The 24,363-nt window shown below is 42.5% G+C and overlaps 1 protein-coding gene across 3 annotated transcripts in view; it reads left to right on the top strand.

The window, feature by feature from the left end:
• Window positions 1–23,235, top strand: part of LOC122540385 (uncharacterized) — a 435,023-nt gene extending 411,788 nt beyond the window's left edge. For all 3 annotated transcript variants that reach the window (XM_087980369.1, XM_043676046.2, XM_087980370.1), the window contains 11 exons: window positions 2,361–2,489; window positions 5,481–5,609; window positions 6,818–6,949; window positions 7,555–7,683; window positions 8,081–8,209; window positions 8,914–9,042; window positions 11,554–11,682; window positions 17,616–17,744; window positions 18,533–18,661; window positions 19,795–19,923; window positions 23,071–23,235. In XM_087980369.1, coding sequence (XP_087836495.1) covers window positions 2,361–2,489; window positions 5,481–5,609; window positions 6,818–6,949; window positions 7,555–7,683; window positions 8,081–8,209; window positions 8,914–9,042; window positions 11,554–11,682; window positions 17,616–17,744; window positions 18,533–18,661; window positions 19,795–19,923; window positions 23,071–23,150 — 1,373 coding nt within the window. In that variant the 3' untranslated portion in view covers window positions 23,151–23,235. The remainder of the gene's footprint in view (window positions 1–2,360; window positions 2,490–5,480; window positions 5,610–6,817; window positions 6,950–7,554; window positions 7,684–8,080; window positions 8,210–8,913; window positions 9,043–11,553; window positions 11,683–17,615; window positions 17,745–18,532; window positions 18,662–19,794; window positions 19,924–23,070) is intronic.
• Window positions 23,236–24,363: the final 1,128 nt, after the last annotated feature.

Genomic DNA, 24,363 nt, shown 5'->3' with positions numbered 1-24,363 from the left:
GTAGATCTACAACGTTAGGATACAGGTTCCTTAATTTTAACCCAGTGACACTGAAGGTATGTGTCCAGGTCTTGCTGCATTTGGATTCAATGACTGAGGAATCATGAACAATGTTAGAAATGACCTAATCATCAATGAACATCTCCGCTTCTGACTTGGTGATGGAGAACAGGTCAGTACTCAAGCAGCTGAAGATGGTTGGGATAAGGACATTATTCTGCAGAACTCCTGCAGAGATGTCTTGAAGCTAAGATGACTGACCTCCAACAGTTATGACCATTTTCCTTTGTGACAGGTATGACTCCAACTAGCATAGAGTTTTCCCCATGATTCCCATTCAGTACAGTTTTGCTCGGGCTCCTCAATGCCACACTTGATTAAATATGACTTTGATGCCAAAGGTAGTCATTCTCACCTCACCTCTGGAATTCAATTTTTTGTCCAAGTTTGAAATAAGGCTGTAATGAGGTCAGGGATTGAGTGACCCTGGCAGAATCCAACCCTGACCATGTTATTGTTAAGCAAGTCTTGCATGATAGCACAGTTAATGACAGATTTCATCACTTTACTGATGATTGAGAGTAGACTGGTGTAGCAGTACTTGGCTGAGTTGGATTTGTCCTGTTTTTTGAGTATAGGGCATAACCTGGGCAATTTTATACATTGTTAGGTATTTTTACAAGTTTACAGAATTTGTTAAATTCACTAGGTTGAGGCTATCTCAATTCTCTTTTATTTTTCTCATTTTTGGGTTGGAACTGTGAGAGCCAGTTGAGATTTGAACCTGGAAAGTTCTTTAAAAAAGAGGAGACAACAGAACACTAATGTCTGCTGTTGGGCACTGGCCTGGAAAGATATTGTGGGCTAATTACTGCTTTAAGTAACTGTAGATGATTGGACGCCAAGATTTTTTATGCTCAAGGATTGATAGCTGATTGGGAGTTAAATTGGTCAATCAAAGGAGGACTGCTGCTGGTCAACCAATCACAGAGAATGTTGGAAAAAAAAAGAGAAAAAACAAGGAATCAACTTTGTTTTAGTCAGCAGGCAATTTTATTTTAGAAGCTGCCGACTGGCAGTTACAAAACTAAACAATTTTAAAACATAGGTGTGTATATGAGTGAAAGGATTTTGCCTCAAAGCATGAGTTAGCCTAAGTTTCATACGAATTATAAAATCATGACTGTCTGTGTTGAGTTTGCACATTCTCCCTGTGTCTGCGTGGGTTTCCTCCGGGTACTCCGGTTTCCTCCCACAATCCAAAGATGTGCAGGTTAGGTGAATTGGCCATGCTAAATTGCCTGTAGTGTTAGGTGCAGGGGTAAGTGTAGGGGAATGGATCTGGGTGGGTTGCTCTTCGGAGGGTCAGTGTGGGCTTGGTGGGCCAAAGGGCCTGTTTCCACACTGTAGGGAATCTAATCTTGTCATTTGACTGGGGCGATGTAGTATTGTTCCCTCACAGAAAGTGTTTGCAACTAATCACAGGCAACAAGAATATAATTTAATTCCTCATTCTCTTGATTAAGTCAGAATGATTAATTATTGAAAAATACCTCAATCAATGTTGGTGTCATTTTAAAAAGTTAAACCAGAACTAAAAGTTAAAATTACGATTAAGCTCATCTCTCAATTAGTATGAGTTGTAGATGTTCCTAAACCTTCCTCTCTTGTCGGTTTTGTGCTCTGTATCTCCTCCCTATTTTTGGAATTGAAGAAATATTCACCTCCTTGCCACCTCATGAAGAAGGATGGGTAGGAAAGTCCATTAAAGACTTTCTTGACTTACTAGCAATAAACACTTTTAAGCGGTCAGTGCGCAGTTATTTAAGAATCTCAACTCACCACTGCCTCAGTTACTGGTTATGATGTGGAGGAGCCAGTGTTGGTCTGGGATGGACAAAGTTAAAAATCACACAACACCAGGTTATAGTCCAACAGGTTTATTTGAAAGTACTAGCTTTCAGAGTGCTGCTCCTTCATCAGGTAGCTGTGGAACAGGATCATAAGATACAGAATATATGTCTTATGATCCTGTTCCACAGCCACCTGATGGAGGAGCAGCGCTCCGAAAGCTAGTACTTCCAAATAAATCTGGCATTGTGTGATTTTTAACCCAGTTACTGGCAACAGAGGCCATCTTATGGCAAGGTGGGACTCTATTGTTTAAGTTTGCAATAGAATGAGAAGCTTTATAGTCAGCTCTTAAGCTGATTTGCTTGTGACCTGGCAAGCTTTCTCGGTCGTGGGGACAGTGAATAAATTACCACAGAACTCAATTTGACCTGCAAATTGCAGTTTTGCCTGTTTATTGTTGGGACTCCTGTCTGACACCAGCCCCTACCTGTTTCCCTGTATGACAGCTTGTCCCACGGGTACTTATGGAGAGTTCTGTGAGGAATATTGCAACTGTGAGCATGGAGCATCATGTCACCATGTGACAGGAAACTGCCAGTGCACCAGGGGATGGAGAGGGAGACGATGCGAGAAAGGTCAGTGAATTGATCAATGTAAAAATCATGTCCAGAATTTCATAATTCAGTCTCATAACCTTGATTTTAACATTCCTTCTCCATTTTAGGTCCTAGTACAAATGTACAAACTGATTGTGGCCAGTACTTGACCTACTATAACCTTTGGCTCCCTTTTTAATCCTATAAACTGCTGTATCTAACAATTTATCCCACCCTATCCTATCTACGTACTTTTACAATTACCTTCTGCCCTCTTCACAACTTAGTCTCCTATCTGTCTTCGTGCCATGAGTAAATTTAACAACTGTACATTTTCTCCTCTGAACTAAGTCAGTGACATAAGTTGTAAATAGTTGAGATCCCAGCACTGATCTCTGTTGCACTTTGCCAATTCAAACAATGGCCTACTTTCCTGATGAAGGGCTTTTGCCCGAAACGTCGATTTTCCTGCTCCTCGGATGCTGCCTGACCTGCTGCGTTTTTCCACCACCACTTCAATCTTGACTCTAATCTCCAGTATCTGCTGTACCCATTTTTGTCTAATTAGGTCTATTGTCTGCTTCCAAGTAACCAATTGGCTAACCAATCCTCTGTCCATGCTAATATGTTACTCTGCGTACCATGAGTTCTTTTCCTGTGTCATAACTCCATTATGGCACCTTATCAAATGCCCTTCGGAAATTTAAATATATTACACCTGCAGGTTCCTCTTTGTCTGTAATGCTTATTACTTCCTTAATTCTAATAAATTCATCAAACATAGTTTCTCTTTCACAAAATCACATTGATGCTGCCGATTGCATTATTCTCTAAGTGCCCTGTTATAATCCCTCTAAAACTGATTTTATCATTTTGCCTGTACTAAATGTTAGACTAACTGGCTTGAAGTTTACTATTTTCCTCCTTTCAAGAATAGTGGAATTAGTTTTCATATTTTCCAATCTGATAAGACCTTCTGGGAATCTAGAGAATTTTGGAAAATTACAACTATGAGAATAGGGTAGACCTGGATTTGATTGGTCTGATGAGCTTATTGTAAAAGTGTGGACCATTTAATAGTCTTTTCGTGGGATGTTTGGTCAAGGGTATGACAAACATTGGATAGGATTCTTGATTTCCATGTCTGTTTTCTGTTCACCAATTTCACATGTTCTTGGGGTATTGAGTATAAGAGCTGGCAAGTCATGTCAAAATTGTACAAGACATTGGTTCGGCTGCATTTAGAATACTGTGTACAGTTCTGGGTGCCACATTACCAAAACGATGTGGACGCTTTGGAGAGGGTGCAGAGAAGATTTACAAGGATGTTGCCTGGTATGGAACGTGCTAGCTATGAAGAGAGGTTGAGTAGATTAGGTTTATTTTCATTATAAAAAAGGAGATTGAGGGGGGACCTGATTGAGGTTTACAAAATCATGAAGGCTATAGACAGGGTGGATAGAGACAAGTTTTTTCCCAGGGTGAAGGATTCAATAATGAGAGGTCACACTTTCAAGCTGAGAGGTGGAAAGTTTATGGGGGATACACATGGCAAGTACTTTACACAGAGGATGGTGGGTGTCTGAAATGCGTTGCCAGCAGAGGTGGTAGAGGCAGGCACAGTAGATTCATTTAAGATGCGCCTGGACAGATGCATGAGTATGTGGGGAGCAGAGCGATACAGATGCTTAGGAATTGGGTGGCAGGTTTAGACAGTATATTTGAATCGGCTCAGGCTTGGAGGGCCGAAGGGCCTGTTCTTGGCTGTAAACTTTCCTTGTTCTTTGTTCTTTGAAGATTATAATCAGGAATGTGCCATTGTTACATCTTCCTCTTATGATGCTTTTCTAGGACCTCATATCCATAGAAATCCTTACTATAACAGCTGAGCTTTCATCATCACCAGCACTTCAGGTGATGCTCCCATTTAAATGGCAGCTCCCAAAATCAGACTGAATCCCCAATAACTCAAACCTCTGGCCTTGTTCACAGCTGTGCACAAATTAGGATTCTCCAATTAACAATTCTCCCCTAATTGGAGTCAAACGCTTTCTGGAGTACATCATAATGACTTCCACTGTCACCTCCAAAATTTGGAAACAACTTCCTGTCTGATTGATGTTGACAGGTTAAAGCTACTGAGTAATATTTATTTGCAGGAGGAATAATAACCAGAAGCGACATTATCCAGGAAAGATCTACAAGTGGCACCAGACGTAAAATTAGTCCACAGGTGGTTGATATATTCTTTTTCTGATCAATGCTTATTACAGACTTTTCACTGAAAATTCTTGAAGGTATAGTTTGCAACAAGAACTCACAAGGAAACAAACACTTTAACATCTTTCCCCTGTTCATATGTGTTAATGGGAATCATGGGATTTCATTCCTGAATTACAAGGGTGTCCTTTATTGAGACAAATGCAAACCTTGGAAGCATGATCCACACCAAACACACTTTACAATGAACCGTGTATTAATGGTCCAGGAAATTGGCCTCACCTCACATCTTTCCAGTGATGGTCCATCTGTTCTTGCCATCACAACCTCATTGCGACCAAACTGCACTCTGGGAAATCGCATTGTGAATAAGGTGAACCATGACTATCGGATGGCCACAGAGTTAAGGGTTAGTCCACCAAGCTACTCCAGGAACACAGCTAGGTTGAATTATAGTTCTATTCTTTAGTTCCATTACTGTCACTGACTGAAATCACTTAAAGGCAGATAGTAGTTTTTTTCAGGTTGCCTCAATCTTACTTTCCTTGTATTTTAAGAAAAGCCCAAGCCTATTAGGCTAATGATTAGTTATTACTGTTCCTGGTTCTGGATACCCTGTGATTTTGGCGCAATGGACTGTCTAATTAATATGAAATTATATGGGACTTGCTGCCAGATAATTTGCCAACCTAATCTTGACTTGGTCTTTCGCCCAAATAACTGAGTTTGTCCATTATCCATGTACTCAACTCAACAACCTCCTATTAGTCTTGTAGCTGATGTTAATCCTCATTTCGCCTTCTCCTCTAGCTTGTTGGCCTGGCTACTATGGTGACGATTGTGTGCAGCGGTGTAACTGTTCCCCCAACACCCCCTGCAACCATGTGACAGGTGAATGTGGCTGCCCTCCAGGATTTACAGGCAATGGGTGTGAACAGAGTAAGTACTTCATGACATTTGTCTTCATCACACTCATAATAATCATCAGGAATAAAATTGTGGAAAACCTGATTTAAAACTGACTCATGTCTCAAAGAAAAGCATCAGTTGAAGCATTATTCTTCCTTTGACACTACATCAAAATATAATTGGTTCCATTACGAGTAAACGAGAGGCTGGTATTGATTAAGTCTCTGAAGATGCCCTTAATCAGTTTACCTCAAATTACCAAGAGGTACAATGACTGTTATGTAAGAAGCAGATACACACAGCAAGATCCCACAAGCAATGATGAGATGAATAACCACTTAATTTGCTTTTGATGATGTTCATTAAGGAAATAGTGTAAAACAAAATACCAGCAACCCTCTGCTTATCTTCCAATGGTGTTGTGGTACACAGAGTATCTGCTCCTGCAGGCAGAGACACTTAGCCGAAACACAGCATCTTCGACAGTACACCGATACATCATTAGGTCCTGGAGCAGGGCTTGAACCCATAAACTTCTGATTCGGGGAAAACCCAACATGCATATTCCATTTATTCGTTATAAAACATCACAGGAGTATTCGACAAGATTTTACAGTCGAAAAGTATGGCGCTGGAAAAGCACAGCAGATCTGGCAGCATCCGAAGAGCGTGCTTTTCCAGTGTCACACTTTTTGACTCTGACTCTCCAGCATCTGCAGTCCTCACTTTCTCCAGACAAAATTTTACAGCCAGGCATAAGGAGAAATGACCAAAAGCTTGGTCAATAAAGACTTGGGGATGAAAGGGTTATGATAACGCCAGAGTGACACAGCGGCAGTTGGAGCATACCTGCTGGAACAACAAGTGTATGGATGCTGTAAATTGCTGATTGAAAGCCCAATCCAAATTGCTGACCTGCAATATCTGACTCAGATGCTGACTCACCAGCTGTGCCTTTCCAGAAGGAGTCATAGAGGCATACAGTGCAGAAAAGGCCCTTTGGCTCACTGAGTCTTCACTAACATAACTACCATTAAAGGCATTTTAATTACAATTTCCTGCACGTATCCCACATCCTTGAATGTTATGATATTTCAAGTGCTCATATAGAGTCAAATAGCATTGACTACATAGCTTTATCAGTCTTCTTGCAGATTTCTACCTATCATTTTTTCTCTTTTTTTGCTTGTCTTTCCAGTTAACCTTTCACACATTTTATCTGTTGTCTCTTTCATTAGCCTGCCTCCCGGGTACTTATGGACAGAACTGTAACCAGGTGTGCCAGTGTTCAGCTCAAAACCAACAGTGCCACCCAGTGAGTGGAGAATGCATCTGTGCACTTGGTTACCATGGAGACAACTGCAACCTGAGTGAGTTTTGCTTAACTTGATTGACCTGTATGATCCACAGGTAGTCACTGCACCTTAGGCAGCAGTCAAGATAAACTGTAAAGCAAGACTGACTGAATCCTTTGAGTGGCTCAGTAGATAGCTGTGCTTCCTTATGTGATATCAGTTGCATGGCCTTGCATTCAATCCCCTAACTGTTGATCTGAGCAGCAATGAAAAGGAAAGAACTTGTATTCTTATAGCACATTACATATCCTCAGAATCCCCCTAAATGCTTGACTGCCATATCAAGGACTTTGCCTGACATGTAGTCATTGTTTTAATGTAGGGATGTGGCAGCCAATTGGCTGACAGCAAGGTGCCGCAAGATGCAAAAGGGTGATGGAAACTGATTCAATAATAATCCTCATAAGGAAATTGGGTAAATATTTGAAAAGGAAAAATATTGAGGGTTATGAAGAATGGGCAGGATGGAATGGAACTAACGAATAAAGCTCTAAGAGCTAGTACAGCCACAATGGGCTGTGGAGAAAAGCCCATGAAAGGTGAATAAGTGATTCCCTGGCAGGGTGGACAGGTCTCTGATTAACTTGTGATGTTCTGTTTCTTCTCTAATCCCCTAAAAGGATGTCCAGATGGGAGGTACGGATCCAACTGCGCCCAGCTGTGTCAATGTTTGAACAGAGGCCTGTGCGAAACAGTGACTGGGACATGTATCTGTCCACCTGGGTATGTCGGAGCTGACTGTAATCAGAGTAAGTGAACAGCAACATGAGGAGGACTCAGTTATTGAAGGGTGTGGATCTACATTAGAGGGCTGGGGTCGAGTGCATTATGTCCAACCCTCAACTGAATTGGGACAGAAGACTTTAAAACATTATCAATAAAATAAAATCCATCCTCTGTGCCTGCAGGTGAAAACAAAATCCACATCATGTCTTGGAGATAAATATTTGAAAAAGTAATGATCTTAAATTATGTGAAGAAGCAATAGAGGAATGGGATTATGTAGATATCTATTGCAGAAAGTGAGCATGAAAACAGTCGTTGAATGGTCTCTGTCTATGCTCTGAATTTGCTTGATTCTGTCTGCTCTGGTTTCGGAGAAGACCAGTGACCTTGGGTTAACACTACGTCTCCTTTTACCCCCAGCCTGTCCCACTGGATACTACGGGATGGATTGCTCTGCAGCCTGTTCCTGTGGTGAAGGTGCAAAGTGTGACCACGTGACTGGAAGATGTATCTGTCCAGCAGGCAGGATTGGTTCCCAGTGCCAACATGGTGAGTAACATATTGTCCCGAGTCTGAGTGATGGGCCCTTGCTACTCGCTGTCATGATATCTGGCAACCTGTCTTAGGAGGGCAGGTAATTTCAACAGGGAAACAACAATCTAGTTTAGTATCGGAGCTGGATGGGGCTGGACTTCAGAGTTTTCAAACCCAAGATTTAAAGTAAAGTTTTGCATGTGTGTTACAACATCAGCAAAACTACTCATGAAGTCCGCATGCATGCGTGTGAATCTCTGTCCCTGGTTTCAGTCATTTGTGAGGCCTCCTTGGTAATATGTTTTTGATGGAAGTAGGATGTCCTATTGGTTCACAGATTCCACAGAGGGCATTGGATGGTTAGTTGGATAGAAATAGGGAAAAAGGCAGGAGATTTGCACTCAGTAATAGAACTGGTACAGACATGATGGGCTGAATGGTTTTCATCTACACTGTAACAGTTCTTTCATTCTGTGATTCAAAGCAAAGATAATTAATGGTCTGAGAAAGGTCTAACAGCATTTCTTGACAAATGATCTGATGGAAGAATTGTAGGAGATGATCACCAGCCTATATTACCTGTGGAACAAATATATTGTGACATCCACATTTTGTCTGTCCTCACCAGACCTTAAGGTTCTTAGCTCTAATCTCATTCTCTTTGTCGCACGTTGATATTGAAATGTGTTTGGTAGGTAACCACTATTTTGTATATTCAGTGTGTCCTAAAGGCAGGTTCGGTCAGGGATGCCAATATATCTGTACGTGCAAGAATGGAGGATTGTGCAACCCAGTTGACGGTTCGTGTTCCTGTGGTCTAGGCTGGACTGGGGCCCTATGTGGACAAGGTGAGCACATCGTACATTCACCAGAAGCTTAAAATTCACAAGGAATGGCTTTTACCTCCAATAAATTAATACGGAGTAGGAGAAGATCAAGAAAATTCACAGAATAAGAGACAGAATTTTTAGAAAGATCAACTTAAGCATTGGAAGACAGGTACAGAGGTAGACTATTCAATCCCTTGAGGCTGAGGTACAGAGCACAGCACAAGAGTGTGTAGTGCTGGAAAAGCACAGCAGTTCATGCAGCATCCGAGGAGCAGAAGAATCGACATTTCGGGCAGGAGCCCATCATCCAACACCACACACTCTCGACTCTGATCTCCAGCATCTGCAGTCCTCACTTTCTCCTGCAGAGCACAGCCTCTCTGACACTGCAGCACTCCCGACATTGCAGCACTCCTGACACTGCAGCACTCCCTCAGTACGCTATTGGAGCATCCACCTAAATTATTTGCTTAAGTTTCTTGAGTAGCGCTTGAGCTTACGAACTTTTGACTCAGGTGAGAATGTTACCAATAGCCAAGGCTGACATCTTAACTTGATAAATTATAATAAAACAAAGCAGAAAACATTGAGACATGGATAAGACAAAGGGAGAACGAGGGAGCCACTGACAGAGTATTAGGGCTACGCTGTTCAGCAGGGATATTGAGAAGCACCTGCAGACAATGAGCAGTAAATATTTGGAACTCTCTTCCACAAATGGCAGTGGATGCTAGATTAGTTGTTAATTTTAAATCTGCGATAGATACATTTTTGTTAAGCAAAGGAATTAAGGAATACAGGACAAAGGCAGGTATGCAGAGGTAGGCCATAGTTCAGCCATGATCTTATTGGATGGCAGAACAGGCTCGATGGGTTGAATGGCCTATACCTGTTCCTGTGTTCCCATGTAGATAGAAACAGAGGCAAAGACAATGAGAAAGATAGAGAGAAAACAGGATGAAAAATGTAGCAGAAAGACAAACTAGGTAAAGTGTGCAATTATTTTAACTATTATGAGTTGTTGTCCTGTGACATTTCTTGTCATTGTTGTTTTTGAGCCCATTGCCTGACTCCTGCCACAACTCTTTGGCATGGTGCACTGGAAATCAAGGCCCATTACTGCTGGAGTCATACAAGTGTGAAAGGATTTATTCAAACTATCCAAAATCCCCAGTGTATCTGACTGATGAACTCCAATTAACAGAAAACACTCATCACATTCTGTACATTACAAGTAAGCAGTTATTTATTCAAAATGCTTTTGACCGATGACAGAAAAGAAGGACAGATTACTATTTAACTATCTATAACTTAAACAAAGGGCCTTTAAAAATCCATTCTCTTAGAAACAGACACACAAAAATAGACAAAACACAAATATTAAGGGTTGAGAACAAACAAAGAAATATCAGTGATATTGATGTCTGACACCAATCTGGACAGTGGGCATTGATGAGGTGTTTTCCTTGAATTCCTTCCATTTGCTTTTGACTTTTTGATGAGGCGACAGGGTTATAGACATAATGATTCTCAACCTTTTATCCTCCACTTGAAGATTTGTATTTTCAAGTCCCCAGCTTATCCAGCTTCTTCTTATAGCTCAAATCGTCCTTTCCCAGCAACATCCTGGTAAATCTTTTCTGAACCCTCTCCAGCTTAATAATATCCTTCCTATAACAGGGCGACCAGAACTGGATACAGTACTCCAGAAGAGGCCTCAACATTGTCCTGGGAAACTTCAACATGACCACCTTTTTAGAGGACATTGGACATTGTGGGTAGTAGGGATCCTAAGGCTATTTTCTGAAAGTGGTCTTCTGTTTTTACTTTCAAGAAAGGAATTTGCAGAGATAGAGAGATTAGCTAGTTGCTCAAGACTTTATTTTACTTCTCCACTCACGACAGGATGAGAGAGAGGTGTTTTCTGATTCACAGGCTGGATATTCCTGCTGTTTTCTCCAAACACTAAACCACTTGCCCATGAGCCAATCCAGAAATTGTTCCTGTGCTAAGTACTCCTGCCTGCACATACAACTGGTCATGTTGAAAATCCAATCAAAATCAGTGACTGGACAAAAACTGGTCCTGGACACACACCTCCAGAGCCTGTCCAGCATTCTCCCCCACTGCTTGTATAAGCCAACATTGAGCATACAACGCACAGTAAGTTCCAGTAACTCATTCTTTTAAAACTTGCGACATCTTCTTTCACAGTCCCTTGGTTTAAAAGAAGTATTTTTTTCCCATTTCTAAGTCTACAATCCAAAAAAATAAAAATGGCTTGACTCTCTGCATATGCTTATAAGTTGTTACATCTCTAAATCTTCCCAGTTCTGACTACAGGTTATTGACCTGAAATATTGTCTGTTTTTCTCTGCGCAGATGAGACTTCCCAGAACTTTACATTTTAATTGAAGATTTCTAGTATCAGCAGTATTTTGATTACTGTTATTGTAACTCGTGTTGATGATTCTGATTGAGGCAGAGTTCACAGAAACAGCATTCCCAGTTTGGTTTTATCTTTTCCAGAGTGTCCCCTTGGGAAATTTGGTGCAAACTGCCAGCTGGACTGTGCATGCCAAAATAATGGCACCTGTAATCGGGTAACCGGATACTGCCAGTGTGCCAGAGGGTACTACGGGAACAACTGTGAGCATGGTGAGTTAGTAGGAATCTTTTATAGACTCATAGAGTCATACAGCATGAAAACAGATCCTTTGGTCCAACTAGTCCGTGCTGCTATAATCCCAACTTAAACTAGTCCCACCTGCCTACATTTAACCCATATCCTTCCAAACATTTCTTATTTATGTACTTATTCAAATGTCTTTTAAACATTGTAACTGTACCCGCATCCACCACTTCCTCTGGAAGTTCATTCTACACACGAAGCACTCCCTGTGTCCCTCATGTCTTTTTAAAATCTTTCTGCTCTCACCTTAAAAATATGCCTCCTCGGCTTGAAATCCCACCCTAGGGAAGAGACGCCTGCCATTCACCTTTTATATACCCCTCATGATTTTATAAACCTCTATAACGTCATCCCTCAGCTTCCTACCCTCCAGTGAAAAAAAAAGTCCCAACTTATCCAGCCTCTTCTTAAAGCTCAAATCGTCCATTCCCGACAACATCCTGGTAATTCTTTGCTGAACCCTCTCCAGCTGAATCATATCTATCGTATAACAGGGCGACCAGAACTGGATACACTACTCCAGAAGAGGCCTCAACATTGTCCTGTATAACTTCAACCAGGTGGCCCAACACCTTTTAAGAGGACACTGGACATTTGTGGGTAGTAGGGATCCTAAAGGCAGAAATTACTTTTTATTATTTCTTCTTGGGTTTCTGAGCATCCCCGGCAAGACCAGCATTTACTGAACATCTCTCCAATGCAGAAAATGGCATCGTCCTTCTTAAGCACTGCCGATGCTTTGTCACAATTGAGTAGTTTTCCATGACTATTTCTGAGGTCAGTTAATAATCGACCACATCGTTGTGTATTCTATGACATGTATTGGACAAACTAAATCGCGTCAGCAGGTTGCCCTCCATGAAGGGATCTGAGTGAATCAGTTTACGATAACCTTACAGCTTCTGAGTCAATTTCACAGACACCAACATTTTGATTTCCAAGAACAGAATTCAAATTCTTTAACCACCCTGGTGAGATTACTAGATCAATAGGAGAAAGTGAGGGCTGCAGATGCTGGAGATCAGAGCTGATAATGTGTTGCTGGAAAAGCGCAGCAGGTCAGGCAGCATCCAAGGAGCTGGAGAATCGACGTTTCGGGCATGAGCCCTTCTTCAGGATTCCTGAAGAAGGGCTCATGCCCGAAACGTCGATTCTCCTGCTCCTTGGATGCTGCCTGACCTGCTGTGCTTTTCCAGCAACACATTTTCAGTACTAGATCAATAACCTTACCAGCACATTACCACCATTGGCCGGGAGGTGATGGCCGAACGGTATTGTCACTGGACTGTCAATCCAGAGACCCAGATAATGTTCTGGGTACCCGGGTTACAATCCTGCCATGGGAGATGGTAGAATTTGAATTCAATAAAAAAATCTGAAACTAAGAGGCTAATGATGACCACAAATCTATTGTTGATTGTTGGAAAAAACCATCTGGTTCACTAATGTCCTTAAGGGAAGGAAACTGCTCTCCTTACCTGGTCTTGGCTACAGACCCACAGCAATGTGGTTGACTCTTAATTGCCCTCTAGGCAATTAGGGATGGGCAATAAATGCTGTCTAACCAGTGATACCCTCATTCTGCGAATAATGTTTTTAAAAAATAATTACTATATCCATAACTGTATAAAATTGTTAAACGAGTCCATCGGGCCTACTTTCCCACTTGAGTATCTAATTCAATTTGAGCTTGGGGACGGCTCTTGAAGAAAAGGCCAGTTGGAAAAATCCTGAGAGTGGAAGCAAGTTAGGAAAGAGTGTGAAGGGACTCCATATGCTAAGTTGAAGAGAGGAAGATGAATATTGGTCATGGTGTAGATTGTGTTTGGGAGTAGAGTGGTGAATGAATATGATATGGTTAGGCTGAGCAGGAACTTGAGGGATGTTCTGTGAAAAGACTTGCATTTATAGGTTTTAATGTTCTGCATGCAATTGGAGTGAAAGTGGACTGCGGGAATAGTAAGAAGGATTTAGTGAACTCTTTTAAGGATTCAAGAATAGGGCCCACAAAAGGAAGGTCGGGTCGGAAACCAAATAATTTAAGTTAAAAATCACACAACACCAGGTTATACCCAACCGACCGACAACTAGAAAACTGAATCACATCTGTACTCAAAAAACTTCAGAAATCTGAAGAAATAAATAAGACCGACTTCCAAAAAATGAAACCAGACGGATCCAACACACCACGCTCCCACAGATTACCCAAAATTCACAAACCAGGAGCCCCCCCTCAGACCCATAGTCTCGCTACCTGGAACACCAACTTACAGATTAGACAAGGAGCTAAAGCAAAGATTAAAACACTCAGTAGAAGACTCTCACCACTCCATCCACTCCACCCAAGAATTCCTGTACACCATCAAAGACACCAAAATAGAAGAGGATGAAATAATGGTCTCCTTTGATGTAACAGCCCTGTTCACATCCATCAATATCAAGCTGGCCAAGGAAACACTGACTATACTATTGGAAGACCCAAAGACACATACACCAACACCAACTTCATCAGCAAGGACAGTACCGTCAAGGTAGTGGACCTATGCCTTACCACCCACTTCACCTTCAACAACAAAACCACAGACAAACCAATGGAACACCCATGGGATCTCCGATATCAGGGTTCGTAGCAGAGGCAGTAATACAGAGACCCAAACAAACAGCTCTGCCAACTATCCAACCCAGACTTTGGGTCCGCTATGTGGATGATACCTTTGTCATCACTAAATGAAACAAATTAGAGGAAAACTTTCAAGACTATCAATAATACCCTGACTGGCATAAAATGTACTAAAGAGGAGGAAAACAACAACAAACTGCCATTCCCAGATGTTGCAGTAGAGAGAACAGCCAATGGGGAACTTCAAACTACAGGAAAACAACACATACAGACCAAATACTGAACTTCAGAATCAATCACCCCAACACCCACAAATGAAACTACATGAGAACATTACTTCAATGAGCCACCACACACTGCAGCACAGAGGAACTATGCAGAGCAGAGGAATATCACCTATACAGTACATTCAAAAAGGACAGGTACCCAATGGGCACAGTCTGCCAATTTCTCAACAAAATACCCAAACAAGCAGATAAAACACATCAAGAAACCCTAGCCACTCTACCCTACATCAAAGACATCTCGGAAATGACTGCCAGATTACTCAAACCCTTTGGCATCATGGTAGCCCACAAACCCACCAACCCACTAAAACAGCAGCTACTGAACTTGAAAGACCCCATACAGACAACAAGCAAAACTAATGTCATTTACAAAATACCTTGTAAGAACCATAACAAACACTACATTGGACAAACAGGCAGAGAATTAGCCATCAAGACACATGAACATCAACTAGCCACAAAAAGACATGACCCACTTCATCAAGTGGTTGTGAGGAGCAGTGCTTCGAAAGCTAGTGCTTCCAAATAAATTTGTGGACTATAACCTGGTGTTGTTTGACTGTTAACTTTTTATACCCCAGTTCAATACCAGCACCTCCAATTCAAATCATTTAACACTTGTACTGAAATTGCTGGAGAAACCCACCTGGTCTGGTCCTGGACCCGAAGTGTTAACTCTGTTACCTTCTCCACAGACACTGCCAAATGCTTTTGCAGCATTTTCTGTGTTTTTTTTTCAGATTGCTAACGTCCACAGTTCCTTGTTTCATTTTGCTTGAAATGGATGTGAGCGGTGGAAGGGCGATTATCAAATGAAGGGATATCATGGTGGGACTCATGTCTGAGGATATGCTCATAAAGTATTCAAACACGTCATGAGCCGGTACTGGCACAGTGGGTTGAATGGCCTCCAGTGCTGGATGATTCTGTGGCATGGGTAGCATGTAGAATGGGAACTCCATGTTAAAGGGGGATTGGAATAATTCCCGATACTGCAAGAGCTTAGAAGTTTTGCAATCGGGAAAAGTTGAACAAGAGTTAGATTAGATCCTGAATGTGGCCTTGACCATTGCTGACTGACAGTTTGAGTGGCCTCAGTTATGATAACCTCCGTCATATCAGGGTGTAACATTACATTCATTGTACAATATCGCCACCTGCTGCTGGGTTTTACATTCGCGGACGATTTACTCATTAACTTTCAGCTCAATGATGACAATTTGTTACTTAAATTTGGCATTTCTTGTGTGAACCAAAATGTCTAGAAATTGAACTAAGGAATTTTTAAAACACTTTTATTTTGAGGACTAAGATCTGTATGCCATGCTGATGCTGGGAATACAGCCATAATGGTAAGGAATGACACAGTTTCTGATGCAGAAACCGAACAGGATACCAGTAAGGCTTCCACATATTCTTCTTATAATAGTTCTTTTACATCCACGTGAGAGAGCTTTAGTTTAATGTCTCTTCCTGAAAATATTGCAGTACTTCTTCAGTTCTGATGGGCTGAGAGATCTGGGAGTGCAGGTCCATTGTGCCCTGAAGGTTGCTGCACAGGTGGACAGAGTGGTCAAGAAGGCATATAGTATGCTTGCCTTCATCGGACGGGGTATTGAGTATAAGAGCTGGCAAGTCATGTTAAAATTGTACAAGACATTGGTTCGGCTGCATTTAGAATACTGTGTACAGTTCTGGGTGCCACATTACCAAAAGAATGTTGACGCTTTGGGGAGGGTGCAGAGAAGGTTTACGAGGATGTTGCCTGGTATGGAAGGTGCTAGCTATGAAGAGAGGTTGAGTAGGTTAGTTTTATTTTCACTAGAAAAAAGGAGATTGAGGGGGGACCTGATTGAGGTTTACAAAATCATGAAGGGTATAGACAGGGTGGATAGAGACAAGTTTTTCCCCAGGGTGAAGGATTTAATAACGAGAAGTCATGCTTTCAAGGTGAGAGGTGGAAAGTTTAAGGGGGCTACACACGGCAAGTACTTCACACAGAGGGTGGTGGGCATTTGAAACGTGTTGCCAGCAGAGGTGGTAGAGGTAGGCACGGTAGATTCATTTAAGATGTGTCTGGACAGATGCATGAGTAAGTGGGAGCAGAGGGATACAGATGCTTAGGAATTGACTGACAGGTTTAGACAGTACATTTGGATCAGCTCAGGCTTGGAGGGCTGAAGGGCCTGTTCCTGGACTGTAAATTTTCTTTGTTCTTTGTTCTGAACATGTTGTATCAGCCTGGATTTTGTGTCAAGTCTCTGGAATGGGCTTGAACCAAGGTTGTGGAGGCTGAACTGTGAACCATGGCTGACCCACTCGAGATCACCGTTTCCTTGCCTTCTGTAGCCAGAAGATTGCCAAATGAATCACCTGCATTATTTTCTGAAGCATGTCTATGATTCAACAGGTTTAATTGGAAGCACTAGCTTTCGGAGCGCTGCTCCTTCATCAGGGAGTTGTGGAGTAAACAATTGTCAGGCACAGAATTTATAGCAAAGGTTTACAGTGTGATGTAACTGAAATTATACATTGAAAAATACCTTGATTGTCGGTTGAGTCTTTCATCTGTTCGAATACCATGATAGTTTCACTACTTTCATGGTACCATTGCATTCGAACAGATGAAAAACTCAGCAGACAATCAAGGTATTTTTCAATGTATAATTTCAGTTACATCACACTGTAAACCTTTGCTATAAATTCTGTGCCTGACAATCGTTCTCCACAACCACCTGATGAAGGAGCGACGCTCCGAAAGCTAGTGCTTCCAATTAAACCTGTTGGACTATAACCTGGTGTTGTGTGATTTTTAACTTTGTACACCCCAGTCCAACACCGGCATCTCCAAATCAAGTCTATGATTGGTGGCCTCATGCACTCAGAGAGACAGGTGGTGGTTGAGACACACTACAGGCACAACATTTGCTTGGCTTGCAATATTTTGCTTTATGTTTTTGGAGCTGTTTGGAATGTTGGTTTATTTTTACAGCGTGCCCCCTTGGATTTCATGGACCAAACTGTCAGCATTTGTGTGACTGCAGAAACAAAGCAGCCTGTCACCCTGTAACTGGCCAATGCCTGTGTTCGGCTGGTTACCATGGAGACTACTGTGAGAAAGGTAACCATTCTAATAAAACATTCTGTACAGTTTATGGCAGCACTAATGTCTGCACCCCCACCAGCCCTGCTAGCCCTCCAAATTACCAGGCCTGAGAGCAGGCTGTTCAGCTCCTGCAGACATCAATAGACAATAGGTGCAGGAGTAAGCCATTCTGCCCTTCAAGCCTGCACCACCATTCATTATGATCATGGCTGATCATCCTCAATCAGTATCCTGTTCCTGCCTTATCTCCATAACCCTTGATTCCACTATCCTTGAGAGAGCTCTATCCAATTCTTTCTTAAATGAATCCAGAGACTGGGCCTCTACTGCCCTCTGGGGCAGAGCATTCCACACAGCCACCACTCTCTGGGTGAAGAAGTTTCTCCTCATCTCTGTCCTAAATGCCTACCCCTTATTTTTAAGCTGTGTCCTCTGGTTCGGTATCCACTATGACCATTCGTGAACAGGCCTGAGAAACTACGTGGACAATACTGTCCTAAACACTCCGCTTTTTTGTGGACCTGGAGCTTTGCAGAGGGCTGCTCTTAATGCCAGTAGTTCACTGACAATGAGTTAAGCCTTCATGATCAGCCTATCTGAGCAACCTGAGACACACAAGAAGCAAACGTAAAGCGTAAGATTCACATCGATCGCCTTAATTGGATTGATGTTGCCTGTGCCAAGGTGGTTTCCTGCCCACAAGGGCTATGGAACAGTAGGGGGGACTGGGACTATTCATGAACACCATTGCCTGCACTGAAGTGAATTGGACTGTTATTTTCTTTCTCCCCGGGTTGCTGTAGAATGTGAGGAAGGGCAGTACGGGGAGCAATGTCAGCAGAAGTGTGACTGCGAGGGAGGTGCACCTTGTGAAGCAACTACAGGAAAATGCCTCTGTCCGCCAGGGAAAACCGGTAGGAGGTGTGATGTTGGTAAGTACTGTGCAGGACTCTGTGTCAAAGCATTCCAGGCTCAGCACTCTGTATAATCACTCTTTAATCCCCTTGACCATTTTTAATAGGTCCTCACTGACTGCTCTGAGGACATAGTCTTTGCTCTGTTAAAATTCTTCAGAATTCAAAGCAAAAATCTCCCTTCAGCAAGCTCTTCTGCAGAAGATGTAGCTGCAGTTTCTGCAATCTTTCTTCACCAATGTGTAAGGTCTCATGAAAAGGTAAGTGCTGGTGTCGTACAATCAGGATTCTTTACAAAAAAAAACGCTTAACACTGGACAGATCTGTAAGACAACAAGAAATAGGAACAGTCATTCAGCCCCTCATGCCTTCCCCACTATCAATAGGATCATGGCTGATCCAACATTCCTCACATCCATTTCCTGCATTTTCCCCATAGCAGTTGATTTCCTGATTAATCAAGAATCTATCACAACCTTAAAATATAACAAGGACTCTTCTCCCACAGCTCTCTGTGACAAGGTCGTCCAAAGACCCTCACTCTGAGAAAAGACATTACTTCTCATTTCAGTTTCAAATTGGTGCCCCTTTATTCAGAGACTATACTGTCAGGTCCTAGACTCTCCCACGAGGGAAACCATCTTCCCAACTCTCTCAAGCCCCTTAAGAATCCTCTCATTCTCCTGAACACTAATGAGTAAAATCCCAAACCTTCGCGGGTAAGACAGTGTGTGTGCGTGAGGGAGAGAGAAAAATGGTTGAAGAGGTTGAGCCTTAAGCAAAGACTCAAGGTTGGACAGCTGTCTGAAACTTGAAACTCAATCTCGAGGACACTGCTGTGTGCACCCTGGAGAAAAATCACAGAAAAGGTTTTTTTTTTGTCATTTTCCTTGAATGTTTTTTCTTTACTAGTTATAAAAATATTGAAAATAAGAAAATAGTTATTTGGTTAAGTCAAGCATCATCCAGTTGGGTGATGACATTTTGTTTTGTTTTCTGATTGGCATAGAAAGGTACTAAGTCACAAGGGGAGGCTGACTAATGACTGGAATGTGTGAGGCAAGTCGTGTAATGAAACCTCTGGACAAACACAACTGACAACCGTAACACAGATTGTAGTTAACGAGTAATTCATTCCTAATTCTCCTCAGATTGTCAAACTAATCGTTATGGCCCCAGCTGCTCTTTGAACTGCAGATGTTCCAATAATGCTCGCTGTGACTCCCGGAACGGACACTGCACCTGCTTGTATGGTTGGACTGGGCCTACCTGTGAAGAAGGTAAAAATGTTTCCTCTCATTCTAAAGCTAAGTCCTTTCCTTCATTATTTGTCTGCTGGCTGAGACAAAGAAGCAGGAACTAATCTGGGACCAGACAGAATCTTTAATTTTATCTGAGGAGGAACCACTTTCAGACTGGGCTGGATTTAATCCACCTCTCTGCCTGGTACAGGAATTCATCTCCATCCCAGGAACAGGAATGGGTTGTTCATCCCCTTCAGCCAGGGTTTAGTTAGATTGTGTTGGAAATGGCAGAGGAATTAAATGGGTACTTCAGATCTGTGTTCACTGGAGAAGACACAAGCAATCTCCCTGAGGTAACAGTGGCTGAAGGACCTGAACTTAAGGGAATTTATATTTGCCAGGATTTGTTGTTGGAGAGACTGTTAGGTCTGAAGGTTGATAAGTCTCCGGGGCCTGATGGTCTGCATCCCAGGGTACTGAAAGAGGTGGCTCGGGAAATCGTGGATGCGTTGGTGATTATTTTCCAGAGTTCAATAGATTCAGGGTCGGTTCCTGAGGATTGGAGGGTGGCTAATGTTATACCACTTTTTAAGAAAGGTGGGAGAGAGAAAGCAGGAAATTATAGACCAGTTAGTCTGACCTCAGTGGTGGGAAAGATGCTGGAGTCTATTATAAAGGATGAAATTACGGCACATCTGGATAGTAGTAACAGGATAGGACAGAGTCAGCATGGATTTATGAAGGGGAAATCATGCTTGACTAATCTTCTTGAATTTTTTGAGGATGTAACTCTGAAGATGGATGAGGGAGATCCAGTAGATGTAGTGTACCTGGACTTTCAGAAAGCTTTTGATAAAGTCCCACACAGGAGGTTAGTGAGTAAAATTAGGGCGCATGGTATTGGGGGCAAAGTACTAGATTGGATTGAAAATTGGTTGGCTGATAGGAAACAAAGGGTAGTGATAAACGGCTCCATTTCAGAATGGCAGGCAGTGACCATTGGGGTACTGCAGGGATCCGTGCTGGGACCGCAGCTATTTACAATATATGTTAATGATATAGAAGATGGTATCAGCAATAACATTAGCAAATTTGCTGATGATACAAAGCTGGGTGGCAGGGTGAAATGTGATGAGGATGTTAGGAGATTACAGGGTGACCTGGACAAGTTAGGTGAGTGGGCAGATGCATGGCAGATGCAGTTTAATGTGGATAAATGTATGGTTGTCCACTTTGGTGGCAAGAACAGGAAGGCAGATTACAACCTCAATGGAATCAATTTAGGTAAAGGGGCAGTACAGAGAGATCTGGGTGTTCTTGTACACCAGTCAATGAAGGCAAGCATGCAGGTACAGCAGATAGTGAAGAAGGCTAATAGCATGCTGCCCTTCATAAGAGGAATTGAGTATAGAAGCAAAGAGGTGCTTCTGCAGCTGTACAGGACCCTGGTGAGACCATACCTGGAGTACTGCGTGCAGTTCTGGTCTCCAAATTTGAGGAAAGACATTCTGGCTATTGAGGGAGTGCAGCGTAGGTTCACGAGGTCAACTCCTGGAATGGCGGGATTACCTTACACTGAAAGACTTAAGCGACTGGCCTTGTATACCCTTGAGTTTAGAAGACTGAGAGGGGATCTGATTGAGACGTATAAGATTATGAAAGGATTGGACACTCTGGCAGCAGGAAACATGTTTCTGCTGATGGGTGAGTGCCGAACCAGCGGACATAGCTTAAAAATACGGAGTAGACCATTTAGGACAGAGATGAGGAGAAACTTCTTCACTCAGAGAGTGGTGGATGTGTGGAATGCTCTGTCCCAGAGGCTGTGGAGGCCCAGTCTCTGGATTCATTTAAGAAAGAGTTGGATAGAGCTCTCAAAAATAGTGGAATCAAGGGTTATGGAGATAAGGCAGGAACAGGATACTGATTAGGAATGATCAGCCATGATCATGTTGAATGGCGGTGCAGGCCCGAAGGGCTGAATGGCCTACTCCTGCACCTATTGTCTATTGTCTAACTCCGCCCACCACCCTTGGTTCCATAGCCTTTCATTCCCTTGCCTCACAAAAAAACAATCAACCATGGTTTTGAAATTTTCACCCAACTCTGTGATAGATTTTTGTGGGAAAAGAGTTTCGGAATCTTCCTGACCTTTCTGCGAATAAGTACTTTGACCCTAGCTCCAATTGTCCCTCGAATGCGTCTGAATTTCACCTCGGTGTCCCACCCAATCCTTTCGCTACTTTCTCTTGGGGTGAAAAAATAATTGATTCACTAACTTCTCTTCCCAGAATCACTCCAAACATGATGAGTAATCAAAGGGTTTTTTTCTGCAATGTATCTATTTTGTGACTAAGCAGCTGTATGAGTGCCAGCACTATGTTGTTCTTCATCGTTTAGCCTAATCAATGAGCAGCATCAAGTTATCTAATGCCATCACACTGCCCAGCAGCATCTCTTTATAGTGATCAAAGTGTGGAACTCTATTCTCATTCACTGAAAATAGAACTGTTCAGTGTGCTCCTCATACTGTAAACTAACTAGGCATTAGCCTCTAACTCACTGGTTCCTAGCCTCAATCCTGCCTCTGGATCCAAACACTGTGAATTCAAGTCCCACTCCAGAGACTTGCTACAAAATCCACACTAACACTTCCAAGTGTTGTACCGAGGGACTACTGCACTGTCTAAGTTGCCATCTTTCAGATAAAACATTAAACTTGGCAGCAAGGGGACATCCACTGTCTCAGCTGATTGCAAAAGATCCTTCAATACCATTTGAAGAGAAACAGGGTAACTCTTCCCAGTGTTGTGGACACTATTTAATAGTTTAAATTATCACCATTATCTAATCACAGATCTCTGCCTTTGCTGTTTTAAGAGCTTCCTGTGTGTGAATTAGCTACTCTAGTTTGGTTGCAACCATGACAACACTTCAAAACTACTTAACTGGTTATAAGACACTTTGGGATGTCTCAAGGTCAATGAGAGGTGCGATGTAAATGCAAGTTCTTACTTTCTACTTAAGTAGAGGCTGAAGATTAAGCCTGTGACTTTCTGGTTGCTATAGTTCAGCACTGTGCCCCGTTCAGAATGATACCATGGGCAGATGTCAGGTGAGTGAGTCCACAGACACGGGGTGAACTATTGGTCATACCTTATTTTGTACTCTGTCTGGTTCCAGGAGGACCTCCCAAGCCACCACATCACCTGCAACCTGAATCCCACGGCAACGTGGCATCAGACAAATCATCAAGATCATAGTCATCTGAGTGAGGCGGATATCATTCTGACCAGTGCCAACGAGACTGCTTTTGGACAGTACACCTTCCCACCCCCCCCACCCCCACCCTCCCCACCCACCCACCCTCCCCACCCCACTCCCCCACCCTCCCCACCCCACCCCACCCCACCCCCCCCCCCCCACCCCCACCTGCCTGTCAAACCTTTCAGAAAGACTGCTGAAAGCAAAACCATTATATGGTAAAATCTCAAATTCAGAGGAATGGCCACGGGCCTATGCTATTATTCTGCCCAGTGATATTTTATTAAGAAGGGAAAGGCTGATGGATTTTAGGATCCAGCCTCCTGTTGGGCTCAAAGACTAAGAAATGAGCAAGAAATTCAAAACCATTCCCCTCGTCAGGAAATGCCGGTCCGAATTCCTGAACGGTAAACAAACTCCAACTCTGTGGGTATCGAAACCATTTTTCATGAACTTTTTATATATATATATATATATATATATGTATATACATATTTTATTTTTATAAACCAAATCCCAGGAAGGCAAGATTAATAGAGATTACAACCCAGAGTTTGGCGAGATGATGCCTATTAATCCTGGTTCCAAAGCAGGAAAGGAAGTGACCATGGATGTTAGCCATCAGACCTCCTATCACATCATAGCTGGCATGGTGTGTTGGCCACAGTGTCTTTCAAAACAAAGTGGGCATTTGTAATCTGACTTTGTTGCTTCTCATTTACTACAATGTGCCCACGATGCAGGACTTCAGGAGGAGATACTAAAGATTAAGGAACTCAGTGTGCCCCACCACAGTGTAAATAATATGTGCCAACCATTGTGGAGACATCAGGATGGACATTGGTGAGCTGAATGGAATGGGACAGTGATGAGAGAATGTGTCCTAGGTATACACTTCCATTACAGTCTGCTTCGTCGATCTCAACAAAGCTTAGATCATCTTAAGCATCAGTCAGTCTGTGTTGCCTCCACATCACTGGCCAATTTCAGCTGATACCCATCCTGGCTTCACTTAACTGGATTCAGAAAAACTGGGACTTAACCATTAATCATTGTCCTGTTCATCTAGTTGGAGGTTACATAGCTTGGCCAGAACCACAACAGGACACATTGAATAAAGTCTTATCAAAAGAACAAACTTACTACATTGCAAAGTAGTTAAAAATCAAAGCTTCTGCCATATGGCATCTGGTGTGGATTTCCAAAAAAAGG

This window comes from Chiloscyllium plagiosum, unplaced genomic scaffold, assembly GCF_037043375.1.
Source record: "Chiloscyllium plagiosum isolate Xiang-an unplaced genomic scaffold, Cpla_swu_hap1 HiC_scaffold_37, whole genome shotgun sequence".
NCBI classification, from domain to species: Eukaryota; Metazoa; Chordata; class Chondrichthyes; order Orectolobiformes; family Hemiscylliidae; genus Chiloscyllium; species Chiloscyllium plagiosum.
The sequence above is the reverse complement of the archived record's forward strand: the minus strand, read 5'-3'. Positions and strand labels throughout refer to the sequence as shown.